Here is an 18531-nt window from a genome sequence, read left to right on the forward strand (position 1 = left end):
AATCAGAGTGTACTAGCACGCTTTTCATTTGAACTGACCATGACGCGTAATTGGCATCATCCAATTTTTCAATTTGAAAAAGCGAAGTCATTTTCATGTTTTTTAATTCAACTTTTTAATGTACCGACACACAGCACAAAAACTCAAAATAGTCTTTTAAATATATTACTTTTATACCGACACACAGCGAACGGTTAAACCTTAAACGCGCTAACTATTTTAATTTTCACTTTTTACGCTGCTTACGCGCTCTGGGCCCATAACCTGTTTAGTTGATTTATTTCAATAGACTGCTAGAATGTACATTGGAAGAAGAACAGTTTGGTATGAGAAAATATGTGAGAGAGATGAGTGAAGAAAATAGTGATGGGGAGTGTTGCCACATATTAAAAATTTATTACCAATTTATTTCCAACACTATACTTTCTTTTTCTCGCAGTTAATTTGCAATAAATTAGGTACTCATTATGTAAAATTTTCAACTTCTTCCGCCAACCTTTCGCCGATTGGTTTCGCTAACTTCAGTCCTTTTTAGCGCAGAATGTCATAAAAAAAAATTTGTAAAGCTATACATTTTTTTCTCGCAGTTAATTTGCTATAAATTAGGTACTCATTATGTAAAATTTTAAACTTCTTCCGCCAACCTTTCGCCGATTGGTTTCGCTAACCCCAGTCTTATTTTAGCGCAGAATGTCATAAAAAAAAATTTGTAAAGCTATAAATTTTTTTTCTCGCTGTTAATTTGCACTAAATTAGGTACTCAATATGTAAAATTTTCAACTTCTTCCGCCAACTTTTCGCCTATTGGTTTCGCTAACTTCAGTCTTATTTTAGCGCAGAAAGTCATAAAAAAAATTTTGTAAAGCTATAAATTTTTTTTCTCGCAGGTAATTTGCACTAAATTAGGTACTCATTATGTAAAATTTTCAACTTATTCCGCCAACCTTTCGCCGATTGGTTTCGCTAACTTCAGTCTTATTTTAGCGCAGAATGTCATAAAAAAAAATTGTAAAACTATAAATTTTTTTTCTCGCAGTTAATTTGCACTAAATTATGTACTCATTATGTAAAATTTTCAACTTAATCCGCCAACCTTTCGCCGATTGGTTTCGCTAACTTCAATCTTATTTTAGCGCAGAATGTCATAAAAAAAATTTGTAAAGCTATACAGTTTTTTTCTCGCAGTTAATTTGCAATAAATTAGGTACTCATTATGTAAAATTTTCAACTTATTCCGCCAACCTTTCGCCGATTGGTTTCGCTAACTTCAGTGTTATTTTAGCGCAGAATGTCATAAAAAAAAATTTGTAAAGCTATACTTTCTTTTTCTCGCAGTTAATTTGCAATAAATTAGGTACTCATTATGTAAAATTTTCAACTTCTTCCGCCAACCTTTCGCCGATTGGTTTCACTAACTATTTATTTTAGCGCAGAATGTTATAAAAAAAATTTTGTAAAGCTATAAATTTTTTTTCTCCCTGTTAATTTGCAGTAAATTAGGTACTCATTATGTAAAATTTTCAACTTATTCCGCCAACCTTTCGCCGATTGGTTTCGCTGACTTCGGTCTTATTTTAGCGCAGAATGTCATAAAAAAAATTGTAAAGCTATAAATTTTTTATCGCAGTTAATTCGCACTAAATTAGGCACTCATAATGTAAAATTTTCAACTTATTCCGCCAACCTTTCGCCGATTGGTTTCGCTAACTTCAGACTTATTTTAGCGCAGAATGTCATAAAAAAATTGTAAAGCTATAAATTTTGTTTTCTCGCAGTTAATGTGCACTAAATTAGGTACTCATTATGTAAAATTTTCAACTTATTCCGCCAACCTTTCGCCGATGGGTTTCGCTAACTTCAGTCTTATTTTAGCGCAGAATGTCATAAAAAAAATGTGTAAAGCTATAAATTTTTTTATCGCAGTTAATTTGCACTAAATTAGGCACTCATAATGTAAAATTTTCAACTTATTCCGCCAACCTTTCGCCTATTGGTTTCGCTAACTTCAGACTTATTTTAGCGCAGTATGTCATAAAGAAAAAATTGTAAAGCTATAAATTTTGTTTTCTCGCAGTTAATTTGCACTAAATTATTTAGTGCAAATTAGGTACTCATTATGTAAAATTTTCAACTTATTCCGCCAACCTTTCGCCGATTGGTTTCGCTAACTTCAGTCTTATTTTAGCGCAGAATGTCATAAAAAAAAATTTGTAAAACTTTTTTTCTCGCACTTAATTTGCATTTAATTAGCTACTAATTATGTAAAATTTTCAACTTATTCCGCCAACCTTTCGCCGCTAAAATAAGGGACGTGCCGAGGACACTGGTAGTAGATAGGTTTAAGAGTCGCGGAAAGTGACTCCGTCTTTTAATGTTTTGCCTCGACTGAGATACTGAAAGGATATGCTTATATGAAGATTCTGTTAAGTAGATACACACACGTATCCGTATATATTGGAAAGTTGGCTCCCATCACAATAAATACATATGTATGTGGATTCGCATAATCATTCGTAATCACATATATTTAGATGATCACATTGTATCTGTATGTTTAAATGTACGTTAACATCCATATTTTTGTATATGAATTCGCGCACAAACATTGTTGGGTGGGGATGCACATCCGTTTGAATTGGGGGTGTTCCGTTAAAGCTAGACAAACGAACGCAAGGACGGGTGTAAGTGTTGGGTCAACCGACTCGGGCCTTACTTGACATCGGTAGGGTGGGCTATGAAAGAGGTGGGCCGGACTTGAATTCATGGAGGCGAACTGTGACGACGGCGATGGCATGTTATGGATGAGGACATACAGGGGGAAGCAACGACAACAGCACACGGGTACTAGTTTTTTTTTATCCGGCGAGGTGAGCGTATGAAAACGTACCCAGATCATCAGACCTTATTCTTCCATCACAAGGGGATTGAATGCCGCACAACCAGCAATGGTAACAACATGTTGTTGTTGTTGTTGTAACAGTGCTTCGCCCCATACAATAGGTGCGACCGATCACAAAACTTGCAGTTTCAACAGGGTTGGACCATAGTGAGAGGGGCGTTAGAGGCGTTGGTTCCAAACTACAATTGAAGAGATAGTTGGTGTTATGTGGGGACACATTTCAAGCCGGACATGCCGTTTGTCTGTCGGGGTTGATTCTGGATAGGTAAGAGCTTAACCTGTTACAGGATCCATATCGAAGTTGAGCTAGAGTGACTCGCATTTCTCTAGGGAGAGAGCGTTCCTCTTCTGCAAGTTCTGGATATTTTTCTTTAACAACTGGAATCGCCGGGCCATTCCCGACATAGAGGTCGGACACCTGTTTGTGGATATCACTGAGGACCTGCTTGTGCTTTTTTCTTCATACGGCTGTGTTCTCAGGTACCGTATTTCCTCATAATGCTTACGGAGATGACTTTAATCCCCTGGGAGGCGTAGCCTCATCAATTAGTTGTCTATTGGGATACCGAGGTTTCAGGGTGTTTGTTCAGCATTTCATTTCTCTCCCTAATGGAGAGGAGTCTCGCCTCATTGTGTAGTTGGTGTTCTGGGGACATAAGAAGACAGCCCGTAGTAGTTCTGAGGACAGTATTTTGGCAGGCCCGTATTTTCTTCTAGTGAGTAACCTTAAGGCTTGGCGACCATATCGCGGACGCGTAGCATGCAATCGGCTGGCCACTTGCTTTGTAAGTGGTAATGAGCGTTTCCTTATCTTTACCCCAAGTGCTGCCGGCAAGAGATTTGAGAATTTTATCACGGCTCTGGATTTTAGGAACAGTTGCGGTTGCATGCTCTCCATGTAGATCCTGATCGAACGTCACACCCAGTATTTTTAGGTGTAAGACAGTCGGTAGCGTAATGCCATCGACGTGGATGTTCGATATGGTCGACATTTGGCGCGTTCATGTTGTAAATAAGGTTGCCGATGATTTGGTCGGTGCCAGTGTCAGGTTTCCCTTGGCTAAGAAACTGGAGAGAGCAAGGAGATAGCTGTTAATTTGATTACAAAGCTTATCGATGTGTTGACCTGGGACTGTTGCCATTATTGTGCAGTGATCGGCTTAGGAAACGATAGAGACTCCTTCTGGTGGTGAAGGTAACTTATATATACAGAAGTTAAACAGAAGTCGGAATAGAACACCATCCTGTGGTACTCCTTGTTTAATTATTCTGGGCTTAGATGTTGTGTTCCTGAATTGCGCCGATGCTTGCCGACCAGACACATAATTTGCGTGCCACCTTTTGAGACTTGGGGAAGGGAGGACCCTTCCAGGTCTTGCAGTAACGTGACGTGGTTGACCGTATCAAAAGCTTTTGGCAGGTCTAGCGCAAAGACTACTGTCCTATGCTGGGGGTTTTAATTTAATCCCCAGTTTATTTGCGTGTTAATGGCGTATAGCGCGGTGGTAGTGTTCTGTAATTTTCGAAAGCCATGCTGATGATTGGCAAGACGCAAATTTGCAGTGAGATAGAGAAACAGAATGGCTTCAAGTGTCTTGGCTACAGGCGATAGGAGGTATGTCGGTCGAATCTCCTATGTTTACTGTTTTCCTAGGTTTTAATAGCGGAACCACTGGCCATTTTTCGGGGATGACGAAGGTGTACAGGGACAGGTTGAAGGCATGCGCTAGATAAGTAAATCCCTCTTTGTCTAGTTTTTTAAGCATCGGCGTGGGTATGCCGTCTGGGCCTAGTGCTTTAGATGGTTTAGCGTGAACGATTGCATCTTCGACCTCTTTGGCGGTGATGGTAATTGGGGACGCGCTGTATTAATGCTTGTGTGCGCGTCTGTTGGCCGCTTTGTCAACCGTAGAATGCATTACATATTGTTGACAAAAAGCGCTCGCATATTTTTTCGCATCCGACAGCACTTTATTACCAAAGGCGATGGAGATATTGTCATTGTGCTTAGTCGGGTTCGATAGGGACTTTGTGGACCACAGCTTACCTACACCGTCAAAGAGGTTACAATTATTTAAGTTCTCCTCCCATTTCGCCCACTTGTGTTCATCCACTAGAAATCTGATGCGTCGCTTTATATCCCTTATTTGGGGGTCGCCGGGGTCATGCTGTCTAATAAGGACACGTTGTCTCGCTAGAGTTACGGTCTGCGCTGGAAAATATGGCCGGATTTCCGGGATTCTTCGGCGGGAATAAAACGAGCCGAAGCGGATTTAATTACCTTGCGGAAAGCACGGTCCCCTTGACGGGCATCAGTCGGGATAAGGAGGGCAGCAAAACGGTTGTGAGTATAGGTTTTGCAATCATCCCACATCCTTTCTTAAAATTGATGAAAGTGCGTTTTTCAGTGGTGATGAAGTCGGCAGATCGATCGAGCGACAGAAATATGGATAGGTGGTCGGATGCCAATGTTACCATCGGCTGCCAGTTGACGCAGTTTACTAGTCCTGCGCTCACGATTGATAAATCTGGCGAACTCTGACAGCTTCCTACCATACGCGTGGAGGCGTCTCCGTTCATCATGCAGAACGTCGATTCTTCTATTTGATCCGCCAACATCTCACCCCTGATGTTACATGCGGATCGTGGTGGGCATTGAAAACGCCTAAGATATTGTGATTATCGGCAGTGAGTAGTGTGCTGATGTTAGGGCAGTATCCACTGGGGCAACAGGTGGCAGGAGGGATGTGGATGTTGATGATTTCTAAATTTAAATCGCCTGACCGGACAGATATGCATTGACAGTCTGACTGTCCCTGCTCCCGATGTCGGGATCAAATAGATTATATTGCACTGAGTGGTGGGTTATAAGGGTGAGTTCGCCTCCATTTCCGCTCTCGCGATCTTTTCTGTGGATGCTATAACCAGAGCAGGTCTGCAAAGCAAATCCTGCCATGAGTTTGGTCTCTTGGATCGCAGCAATGCGGCTGTTATGCCGCTTCATAAAATCAACAATATCGGTGATCTTCCCAGTTCACCCATTACAGTTTAACTGCAGTGTTCTGAAGTGCAACGGGGGACGTCGTCACTCTGGGGATAAGTGACAGGTTTCTAAGAGTTGAGGGAGGCCAGGGCGGAAGAGCTGTTGTGGCCCTGGGACTGGATGTCCCTGGGTAAGCATTGGAGTACCCGGTGTTTTTGGGTTTGTGGCCTGGCAGCATGGCACAATGGAACCCGTGGGGGGGTTGTCGTCGCTGAGACCAGAATATATAGGAAAGTGGCACCTCCAAGGCAGGAGCTGCATTTGGCATATGCCGCAAACATATATATTCTGTGCTGATAAACGGTGGAAAAGGTGGTAGGGACTTCCCTGACCTTCTCAAGAGCTAGTTCCGGAAAGGGGGAGAAGAGGACGGGGGCAGGGGCTGATGCTCGGCATTGCTACTTACTCTAGTACAGAGATTGTAGTTATGAGTAGGAGCGGCCGTATGAGCTCGGGGCAGTACACGCGAGCAGCAGAGGGTTGCCGAGCAGTTGGGTTGGTAGAGGGCAGTGGGGGGGGGGGGGGGAGTTACAGCGCAGACTGCGGCGCGAGCTTCGCCGTGAACAGCAATGAGCCGCAAAAGATTTGTAAAAGTTACGAGGACGTCTTGTTTTGTAGTCTAGCCCAGAACATCCCGTCCTATGCAACCATCCCATCCCTTACAAGTGACATACTGACAAGAGTGTCACCGTCCTAAAAATATTCTTTTCCGACAAACGCACCAAAACCATTTCTCTGGACCGGGATAAGGTACAGGTCCCGGATTGGATTCGATACCTTCCCGGAGAAGGTGAATATGTCGAAGTCCCGCTGCAGGGATCTGCTGGGAGGATGGCAATTTGTGGGAGGGACGCAACAAATTAAATGGGGGTACACTGAAATGACAGCCCTTGATCGGGAAAAATGCCGAGACGCTCCGGTACATGAAACCGGCTACCTTGGTAAGCGACTAATATTTATTTGATTTAATATTTACATCTTCACTTATTATGCCATTATTGCCTTCTTCTTCCTGTATTACAGCTGTTGAGGCACATGTCTTTCCAGATTTTGAGGATTGGTTCCTGTTAGCCTCCTGGTTCTGGGACTGGGGCCAGTTCTCCCCTCTCTCCCTCGTAAAACCAGCCTTGTCCGATCGCTGGTTTTTTAGGCTGGTAGACCGCTCCTTACCAACTGGCTGCACACTATTAGCGCTATACGCGTCCGGCTCATCGCTGAAAGCTATTTCCTCCTCCTCCCGGGTTGCGACGCCATCGCCTTCTCTTTCTCACCCTTACTTTTTTTTTAAGTTTTTAAGTTCGTCTTGGTCGTACGACCACCTGCCCGACAAGGCGAGCTCAGCGGTCTAATGTTAAAGTTTGGAATAAACTCCGTCCGACGCAACAGAGTCCCTTGTTATGGTGAGGCTAGCACTACTTCCTGAGACGGCCTGGTATCGAAAAATCTCCGTGCCAATACAACCGAAAATACTCCCTGGCTGCAAATCATCCAATATGGACAGTGCGCATAACACCCTGGAATAGGAAGTCGGCAGTGCCTGCTAACCGACATCCCGCCGACCTCGTATGAAGCGAAACAGTGTAGATGAGACCTTTAATCGCTCAGACCCTAAATAAAGGTCGAATTTTCCATGATTTTTACATACATATGTACACGTTTTATTGCTTATAATAAATACAATATCTAAGTCAGGCAATTTTATGTCTCCTCACAAGCTCTCTTGGTTAAAAAAATAAATAAATGTAAGGCGCGATAACCTCCGAAGAGATCTAAGGCCGAGCTTCTCTTCCAATTTGCGTCGTGCTCCTCTTGATTTTTCCCTACAAATTGGCCGGACGGGACCTACATGTTTTATGCCGACTCCGAACGGCATCTGCAAGGCAGATGAGTTTTCACTGAGAGCTTTTCATGGCAGAAATACAATGGGAGCGCTTGCCAGACACTGCCGAGGGGCGACCCCGCTTAGAAAAATTTTCTTCTAATTGAAAAATCTAATTTCTAAAATTTTGATGTTGCTTTGCCCGGGAGTTGAACCCAGGGCATACGGTGTGATAGGCGGAGCACGCTACCATCACACCATGGTGGCCGCTCTCTTGGTTAGTCTTCCTTAAAGATTTGTGAACTGTAAAAATACTATTCTGTAATTCACTACTATTAGGTAATTTACTTTGTACTGCATTTTTAAATTTTTTTTCTTCGAAGGATCTAACTGAACTTTTAACGAAAAAATAATGCACATAAATAGACCATTTTATCAGCCTTTTGTAAGTACCTTGCAAGTTAAATACAAAAATCGAGAACAGAACCAAATATGTTTACTCGCTAAACATTACTACAAACAAATTTGCCAACCCCAAAATATGATGTTAAGCTGCTTATTCCATTAGTTTTCAAAACATTTAGAAATGTTGGTTGGAGTTAGCAGCTTTTACCGTATCGTGGACGAAATACACTTTTTAACCATCCGATAATGCCCATCCTTGCCACCTCTCTCATAAAATAGCTTAAGTTAATTTGGTTTTATTTACTTTTTAAGAGCAAATCATTAACATTGGCATACACTTTATATTTTAAGGGGAGCTTTTTCCGAGGTACGATTGGCTGAGAGCAAAGAAAACCCTGGTGATCATTATGCAGTTAAAATTATAGAAAAAAAGGCGTTGAAAGGAAAGGAAGAGTCACTGGAAAATGAGATTCGTGTACTTAGACGGTAAGGAATGTGAAACAACATGTGCATTAATTATTATCACGAAAAAATCTTGATAATGTTGAAAACGAAAACCTTTATCCTACAATTTTTTTACGACCATACGAAGACAGGTATTTTTCGTAGGGTATTACCCCGTAAAACTTCTATGCAGGGTCGCCAGACTCAAAACTCTGGGGGGCAAACAAGTTCCAAGTATTACATATAGATTTTTTGTAAACTTCACCGTTTTTTGCAGTGACAAGTGGTTGCCGATACCTTCGCTTTGATGGGGATCTTAGATCCACGGTAGACGTAGGATGTTGCTGCAAAGGCGCGAAAATGGCGTGCGAGAAAATACAAGTGCATTCCGATGGTTCCAATGCAATTGAAGGGAAGTCATAGCAGTGATAAAAGAAGTAGGCCCACAGCGGGTTAGAGACTCTGGCGACGCCAAGCTGCTCGTGGATCTTGAGGGTGGGGGCGTGATGGGCATGAAGTCGTGGTCATATCAAATCGTTGCCAAGATTGTGGGGATTGTACCTTACTGGTGCTTGTTACGAATCGTACCTGATCAATATCAGGCTAAGGGCCATCAACATCTACACCACTTCTCAAAACCATAGCGGAGTATCTTTATTGCTCCAACAACATCAGAAAAATCAGTAGGATCACTAGAAGAAAATAGCAATCTTACTGGACACTGCGTTCTTATGTCACATGCGTTTAAATTAAGCCTAGTCAGTGAAAGCGTCTGTAGGAAGTGCGCCAGACTAACTAAAAAATACATAGCGTGATAGCCATATGTTGATGGATATGGGTTTTTCATTCTCTTTACTGAAATAGTAATGTAAAATGAATTTTTCACACGTGAACACAGTGGTTCTACAGTTATTACACATCTATGAAAGTTAATAAACCTCTTATAAAAAGTAAGATATGCGCTGTAGGAACTTAATGCGGCTATTAACATAGTCCAGCGAATCAAAACCCAGTGGCGTAGATGTCACCAATTGGCGACAGCTGGAACGGCTTGGCTTGCTGGACAGCCAAACCCGCTTAAACGGCTAAGAGCCGTAAAGGGATTTTCGATTTGCTATTTGCTCATATTTTCTCTGCTCGTTTTCCACCTGGTTCTTCGAATGGAGTGGGAGCCCTGTTCTCTGTTTCTTAGGCTGGTTCTAATAAGAATACCTTTTTGGCCATCATGCATTCGCATTATATGACCTAGCCAGCATAGCTATCGGTTTAATTCGATGGATTATGTTGATGTCCTCATAAAGCTCGTACAACTCTTCGTTGAATCTTCTTTGGTACTCCCCGTCATAGACGCGGATAGCTGTTTCTTCTAGCAGAGTGGAGCCGCTCTCATCCTCCGCTTCCGTAGGCAGCATAGGCAGCTTAGCCGCTGTGTTTTAATTGACTGGACTATGTATATGTCTGCCTAGAGCACGTTCAGCTCATCATTAAATCTTCTTCAGCACTCGAGGTCGGAAACGCGCAGGCTTCCGCAAATAATTGGAGGAATTTTCTCTCGAACACTTTCAAAGCCGACTGATCAGATGTTGTCTAGTGTACATGCTTCTGCACCTTGTAGCAAAACGGGTTAGTGACTTGTAAAGCATGATTTCGTGTTTCCCCTCTTTTCCGCTTCTTCTATCAATTTGGAATTACCATATGTAAAAGGCAACTAAGTAAATGTTGTGCAGTTGCTTGCAATTCGATAATTCTTCTTTATTCTTTCTTTATTTATACTAAATTTATTCTATACATACACTTGTAAACATAAGCAGATGTGACCCTGCAAAAAATGCGATTTGTCTAGGATGAATGAGGATGAGTCGCAAAGGAGTATACGATTTTGGCATTTATATGGCTTGGAATGATCTTTTGTCTGAATACGATCTATGAAGAGATCACTTGCACCTGTTTATGCCTGAACCAGTAGTGTCGGACTGGTCTTCTTACTACCTGTAGGATTACTAACGGTGAAGTTTTTTTACTTTTTTTTTTATAGTTTTTTAGGGCAATTTAATGTTTCTGTGGCTTCTTTTTAATAAAAATTTTGAAAACCAAAATTCACACAATGAAGCGTTTATGTATTACATAGCTTAAAGAAATTGTTTGGAAATTGTGTTCTAAGGTCTTTATATAAGTATGTACCTAATACCAATTTCATTACCATAACTAATATGGATTTTTTAATAAACTAATTAAAGCTTCCCTTCCACACACAATTTCTTGCTCAAATTGACGCGTTACCGTTTAAACTTTTATGGCCGTCCAACAAGGCGGGCCAGTCGCTTCTTCGCTCTGTCAACTGACGCCAATTGGTCACACCAAGGGAGTTCAAATCTGCTCCTTCCAGCAGAGTTGGCGCCGCCCTCTTCCTCTGCTTCCGTAGGCGGGTTCCGATAGAAACACTTTCTTAGCCGGAGTGTCGTCTTTCATTTGCATAACATGGGCAAGCCAGCGTAGCCGCTACGTTTTAATTCGCTGGACTAAGTTGATGTCTGCGTATAGCTCTTACCGCTCATCATTAAATCTTCTTCGGTAATTGCCATCGCCAACGCGTAGAGGTCTATAAATCGTTCGAAGAACTTTTCTCTCGAACACTCCCAGAGCCGCTTAATCTGATTATTGACGGGTACGATAAGTGACTTGTAGAGCATGATTTTCGTTTGCCGAGAGAGGACTTTCCTTTTAAATTGCTTACCTAGTCCAAGGTAGCATTTAATGGCAAGAGTGGTTTTTCGCTGGATTTCAGAGCTGATGTGGTTCTTAGTGTTACTGCTGGTTCCCAATCAGAAGCGTGGTTGCCAAGGCGCATATGCGCTAACTCTTCGCTTGATGACAGCAGGTACTTCGTTTTGTCGTCATTCGACCCATCTCTACCGCTTCATTTTCCAGTTTGGAGTAAGCAGAACTAACGGGTGTTCAGCCTGATGATATCATTGTCATCAGCATATGCCAGTAGTTGCACGCTTTTATAGAATATTGTTTCAGAGCGGTTAAGTTCTACATCTAGTATAATTTTCTCGAGCATCAAATTAAAGAAATAGCACGATAACGGCCACCCTGTCTGAAAACTCGTTTAGTTTCGAACGGCTCGGAGAGGTCCTTCCCAAATCTGATTGAGCTGATGGTGTTTCTCAGCGTCATTTTGCACAGCCGTATAAGTTTTGCGGGGAAACCAAATTTAGACATAGCGGCATATAGGCAGCTCCTTTTCGTGCTGTCGAAGGTGGCTTTAAAATCGACGAAGAGGTGATATGTGTCGATTCTTTTTTCGCGGGTTTTTTCCAAGATTTGGAGGATTGTGAAAATCTGGTCGATGGTAGATTCACCAGGTCTGAAGCTGCGCTGATAAGGTCCAATCAGCCGATTCAGGGTGGGCTTCAATGTTTCGCACAATACAGTTGGCAAGACCTTATATGCGATATTAATAAGGCTGATTCTGCGATAGTTTGCGCAGTTTGCAGTATCCCATTCTTGTGGACTGGGCAAAAATCACTTAGATTCCAATCGTCGGACATGCAAGTTAACAGTACACTTCCCACAATGCCCTTATGGCGATCATAAACAAATATTCAATTTCTCAAGCCACTGGCATTTCAGTAAGCAGACTAAACAAATATTATATCCAAGCCACTGGCATTTCATTGAATAAATATTCCGTTTCTCACGCATCGGTTTTCATTAGCAAATCCGATGCAACGCTTATATTGTAAATATTAAAGTAAGTTATAAATAAGAGCAATTGTGTAAAATAAAGGCAGTTTGGTTTCTGAGTTTGGTGTCAAAAAATTCTTATTATTTTTTAAAAAGCACTCCTAAAGTAGGAGGACGATAATTGGCGCCCGGCATGTGGGGCACGCGTTGTAAAAAATAAGTATCGTCAAAGGACGAGAAAGAACAAAAAAAAAACACAAAATTTAAACAACAAAATTTTTTAAATAAGTATCGTCAAAGGGCGAGAAAAACCAAAAAAAAAAAAAAAATTTAAACAACAAAATTGTTTAAATAAGTATCGTCACTAGACGAGAAAGAACAAGAAAACACAAAAGTAAAACAAAAAAAATTGTTTTCAAAACTTTAACTAACTACCATTGTGAATTCATACAAGTGGTTTGGAAGAAACATTGACAATAGTAAACAGCTTCAATCATCTGTTGAATCGCTGTTCGAATACTTAAATCATTTAATGTGAAGTTCGTGGCTTGAAATTTGAAAATTGACAAGAAAAATACAAGTGAGCAGCTAACAGCAAAATAAGTCCATGGAGAAATAAATTTAATAAAGTGTGCAAAAACAAAAACAAATTTAACAACCTAATTCTTGAATTACTCGTATCACAACAAAAACAAAACACACATACAACCATAACGTTGGATAAGAGGAAGAAGTAAATGAGAGGAGAAGAGCAGTTTAAAAAAAGCAGAGGAAAAAAAGGAAGCTGTATATAAATTTGATGTTACAGGACCAGTGAGGGCAGCAGTACGGCAGTGAAGTAAGATTAATTTTTATGCTATTTAGTGACTAAGAATTCATTCTTGTACTTACGCTATTTAGAAACAATTACTAAAAATGCGAGGAGTCTTTAGAGATATTAAAATCGTTGCCCGAATTCACGGGAAAGCAAAATAAATATGTTAGTTGGAGGGAATCCGCTAATAACACAATCAGTTTATACGTTAGAGGCAGCCGTAGGTATTTCGCTGCACTAACGATATTAAGAAATAAAATCACCCAGGAAGCCAATGATTTGCTATCAAATCATGGGACAGTGCTTAATTTTGATGCCATTTTGGCACGATTATATTTCGCATACGCCGACAAGAAGCCAGCCCACATTATTGAACAAGAGATGAGCATTTTGAGACAGGGCTCTAATTCAATAATTGATTATTATAATAAGGTTAACGAGAAATTAACGTTGTTGATAAATAAAACGATCATGACCTACGGTACTGACAGTTCAGTCACTAGGGAACTTAATGCCAAGAATAGGCGAGATGCTTTACGCATATTTATAACCCGACTGAATGGGAATTTATCAAATATCCTGTCTTCATTGTCGGCAAGTGATCTGCCGAACGCTTTGGCAAAGGCCCATGAATTGGAGTCTAATAATATGCGAGCAAATTTTGCTTTACAGTTCGGTAGGCCGACCCATTTTTCGCCTTCAGCAAATAATGGGCAAAATAACTATAACCATAGAAGAAACTTCAATAATAATCTGAGGTTTGCGCAAGAACAGCCTCAAAGAAATTTTAACACAAGAATTGGAAGAGTGCAACCACGACCGACCCCAATGGATGTTGATTACAGCATCAGGGTACAAAATCGGCCGCAGCTAAAACCTGCTTATAATTACCAAAGTAATAACGATCAAAGTGGTAATATAGAAAAAAGACCACATGGAAGCACGCAGCAGACCGTGCAACCGCCCAATAAGACATTACGTGTGAATAATAAATGAGGATCATTTTTTTGACGAAAATTAGCTTTGCCATACATTTTCTTATATGACAGAGCAATAGGTAACAATTTTAAAATCTTAGTTGACACAGGAGCAACTAGCTGTTATATAAAGTCAGGTATTTACAAGAATAGAAATGAATTGGCCATACAAAAAAGAGTTAAAACAATTAACGGCTATTCAATAATACGTTACTATCATTTTATAACTTTGTTCGGTAAAAAGCAAGTTTTATATGAAATTGAAAATTTAGAAGCAGATTTGCTAATCGGATATTAAGTTCTTGAGAGATATAAAAGCGGTAATTAATCTTGAAAAGAAGAGGTTGATAATAAATAACGATAAAGAAGAAGAAATATTTAGCTTGGCAAGTGAATCCGAGCAACAGGAAAATTTAGAAAATGAAAATACTTTGGGAGCAAGGACTTCTAAAGTGCCAGCCGATGGTAATACCGGCAAAAGAAAGGAAGATAAAACGGAAAACACTCGGGACAAAGAAATCCTGAGACGCCAGCCGAAGAGAATTCCGGCAAGTTTTAAAATAAAACACGTTAATAAAAATAATTTGGATACAAAAAATTCGGGAGAAGATCCTGAAAAGCCAGTCGTTGAATTATCCGACAAGATAAATAGTGAAAAGGGAGCGTTGAATACAATTACTTTGGAGGAAGAATTCTTTGAAGCAGCAGCCGATGTATGTTCCGGCAATGCAGAAGATAATTACAAACCTTGTAGTAGGAAAGGGTCAAATAAATTTATTGTTATGGAAAAGGAAATAATAGCGGAAATTAGGAAAATTCATTCTGGAATAGATATGAATTTACCGTTTAGGACAGATGTTAGAGCGGAGATTCGTACTACGACTAATACTCCGGTTTGGAGTAAGCAGTATCAATATCCGCTAGGTGCAAATAGCTTTGTTAATGAGGAGATCAGGGTTTTGTTGCAAGATGGTGTGGTTCGTCCAAGTAAAAGCTCATAAAATTCACCCATCTGGGTTGTAACAAAAAAAGGCATAAATGAAGATGGTACACAAAAGTTGAGGATGGTTGTGGACTTCAAAAAATTATATGAAGTAACAGTTTCGGATAAATATCCAATTCCAGACAGCAATGTCACACTGTCTAATTTGGGGGGTTCTAAATACTTTTCTACAATTGACCTTGAGTCGGGATTTCATCAAATTTTGATGAAGGATAGTGATGTGGAAAATACAGCATTTTCAGTTAATAACGGCAAGTATGAATTTCTAAGAATGCCTTTTGGACTGAAAAACGCACCTAGTATTTTTCAAAGAGCTATGGATAACGTTCTTAGGGATTACATTGGCAAATTTTGTCACGTGGGAATCTAAGTGTTCTTTGCCCAGTCCACAAGAAGGGGGATACTGCAAAATGCACCAACTATCGTGGAATCAGCCTTCTTAATATCGCATATAAGGTCCTTTCAAGTGTATTGTGCGAAAGATTGAAGCCCACCGTGAACCGGCTGATTGGACCTTATCAGTGCGGCTTCAGACCTGGTAAATCTACCATCGACCAGATTTTCACAATGCGCCAAATCTTGGAAAAAACCCGTGAAAAGAGAATCGACACACATCACCTCTTCGTCGACTTTAAAGCCGCCTTCGACAGCACGAAAAGGAGCTGCCTATATGCCGCTATGTCTGAATTTGGTTTCCCCGCAAAACTTATACGGCTGTGCAAAATGACGTTGAGCAACACCATGAGCTCAGTCAGAATTGGGAAGGACCTCTCCGAGCCGTTCGAAACTAAACGAGTTTTCAGACAGGGTGGCCGTTATCGTGCGATTTCTTTAATTTGATGCTGGAGAAAATTATACTAGCTGCAGAACTTAACCGCACTGGAACAATATACTATAAAAGCGTGCAATTACTGGCATATGCTGATGACATTGATATCATCGGCCTAAACTCCCGCGCTGTTAGTTCTGCTTACTCCAAGCTGGAAAAAGAAGCGGTAAAGATGGGTTTGATGGTGAATGAGGACAAAACGAAGTACCTGCTGTCATCGAGCAAAGAGTCAGCGCATATGCGCCTTGGCAACCACGCTACTGTTGGCAGCCATAATTTCGAAATAGTAAAAGACTTCGTTTATTTGGGAACCAGCATTAACACTAGGAACAACATCAGCACTGAAATCCAGAAGGGCGAAGAATCAATCTTGCCAATAAATGCTACTTTGGACTAGGTAGGCAATTGAAAAGTAAAGTCCTCTCTCGGCGAACGAAAATCATACTCTACAAGTCACTTATCGTACCCATCCTGCTATATGGGGCAGAAGCATGGACCATGAAAACAGCAGATGAAGCGGCTTTGGGAGTGTTCGAGAGAAAAGTTCTTCGAAAGATTTATGGACCTCTACGCGTTGGCGATGGCGAGTACCGAAGAAGATTTATACAGATTCATATGGATATATTTTATGCTCAATCATTGAAATTTATCACATGTATTGACGCATATCAAAGTTTTTGATTATTAAACGAATTGAGGATAAGACTGAGTTGGAAGATAAAGTATTGAAGATATTACAGGGTTTCCCTAATGTAAAGATGATAACACTAGATAATGAACCAGGAATTACTACTGTGTAATTTAAAACCTTGATGGAGAGACTTCATATTGAGGTTTATTTTTGTAACCCAAATCACAGTACTACAAATAGACAGGTTGAGAGAGTTCATTCAACGATAATTGAGATTGCGAGATGTATGAAGCAGGAATATGATTTGATCAGTTTTTCTGAATCAGTATATAGAGCGGTTCAACAATATAATAAAACTATACACTCCGTAATTGAGAATAAACCTTTTGAGGTACTTTATAATAAGATTAATCATGATACTGTGCCACAAAAATTAGTACTGGAGCAAGAAAAGATGTTAGAGAGACAAAACAAAAACAGAAAAATGAAAACTTATTCATGTGGTGATATTATATACGAAAAAATCATAGGAGAGAGAAATAAATTAAGACCTAGGTATAGGAAACAGATAGTAAAGGAGGATTTAGGCAATAGGGTTAGGATTAATAAAAGAAATAGAATAGTGCACAAAGATAATACAAAATCTTAATTATACATTTTTTTAGATGATACCAGTAATAATTGTATCACTAATTGCTCTAGCGATATCAGACATAGTAGACTATACACGGGAGGATTATGTACTAATAGAAGATGGTGGTGTTGCTTTATACCGCAGCTTTGGAACAATTTTTCACATAACCAATTTGACTTATTTTGAAAATTTCATAATGGCAGATAAAAAATTGTACAACAAAAAATTCAGATACAATAATTTAGAGGAATCGTCTGAATTACCAGATATCAAGAACTCAGACATAGAATTTGAAACTGGTTTAATAGAAACCTTATTGGGGCAACTACAAAGAAAGATTGGAAGAAATAAAAGGGGTATTAATGAATTAGGGACAATATGGAAATGGATAGCGGGATCACCAGACCATGCTGATTTGGTGTTAGTAAATAACAAATTGAACGAATTAACGGATAATAATAATAAACAGTACACTACAAACTCGGAAATTTTTAAAGAAATTTATAGATTAACTGAAATAATGAGAAGATTTAATGGAGATGAATATGTTAAATTACTTGTAAAATGAAGAAATGAATTTTTTAAGTCGGAATTATAAAATCTCGTTAATACTATAGCAATGGCAAAAGTAGAAATTTTAACTCCAGTAATTTTACATTTTGATGAAATATAGAAGATAACCGAAAATGAGCATGGACGAATGTCTATATCAGATATAATAGACGTATCTACTTATAAAATATTGCAAAATGAAGATGTAATAGTTATTTACATAAAATATCCAAAAATTATATTTGATTGCCAATTGCCCAAATAGATGGTAAGCTATTAATTGCAAAAGAAATTGCAAAATGTAACGACAAATAAGTTAATGTTGAAAATTGTAAAAAAGAATTGATAAATACCTATTGTAAAATTGATAATACAAATAGTTGCTTCTCATATATTTTAACTGGAAATAAAGCTTAATGCAAAAAAATTAAAGAAGGCATTAAACAAATAGATGAAATAAAACAAGGTGCTATATTAGTTTCAGGGAAGCATATTATCAATAATCAGGAAGTAGATGGAATTTATTTAGTTACATTTGAAAATCAAACAAATATTGATAATGTTACATATGAAAATATAGATTCAAAAATATGGCAGTATGTCAGAAATAGTAAAGTAAGTAATTTTGAAATTGTAGATTACATTGAGTCAAAAGACTATAATTTGAAATTTGAAAACAATTATTTGATCAACTATGTAAGAAAAGAAATACAATCACATCCTGTATATTGGATTGTCATTGTATTAACATGTATTATAATTATAATATATATATTTTGTTACGGTCTGCT

General features: G+C 39.4%; 1 protein-coding gene across 8 annotated transcripts in view; it reads left to right on the forward strand.

The window, feature by feature from the left end:
• LOC137235424 (uncharacterized) overlaps positions 1–18531 on the forward strand; it is a 993733-nt gene that overhangs the window by 754557 nt on the left and 220645 nt on the right. For all 8 annotated transcript variants that reach the window (XR_010947891.1, XM_067758399.1, XM_067758400.1 and 5 more), the window contains one exon: positions 8518–8652. Coding sequence is in view for 7 of the 8 variants with exons in the window: in XM_067758399.1 (XP_067614500.1) it covers positions 8518–8652 (135 nt within the window). In the remaining variant the exon portion in view is untranslated. The remainder of the gene's footprint in view (positions 1–8517; positions 8653–18531) is intronic.

The sequence above is a fragment of the Eurosta solidaginis genome, chromosome X (genome assembly GCF_040869045.1).
Source record: "Eurosta solidaginis isolate ZX-2024a chromosome X, ASM4086904v1, whole genome shotgun sequence".
Lineage (NCBI taxonomy): Eukaryota > Metazoa > Arthropoda > Insecta > Diptera > Tephritidae > Eurosta > Eurosta solidaginis.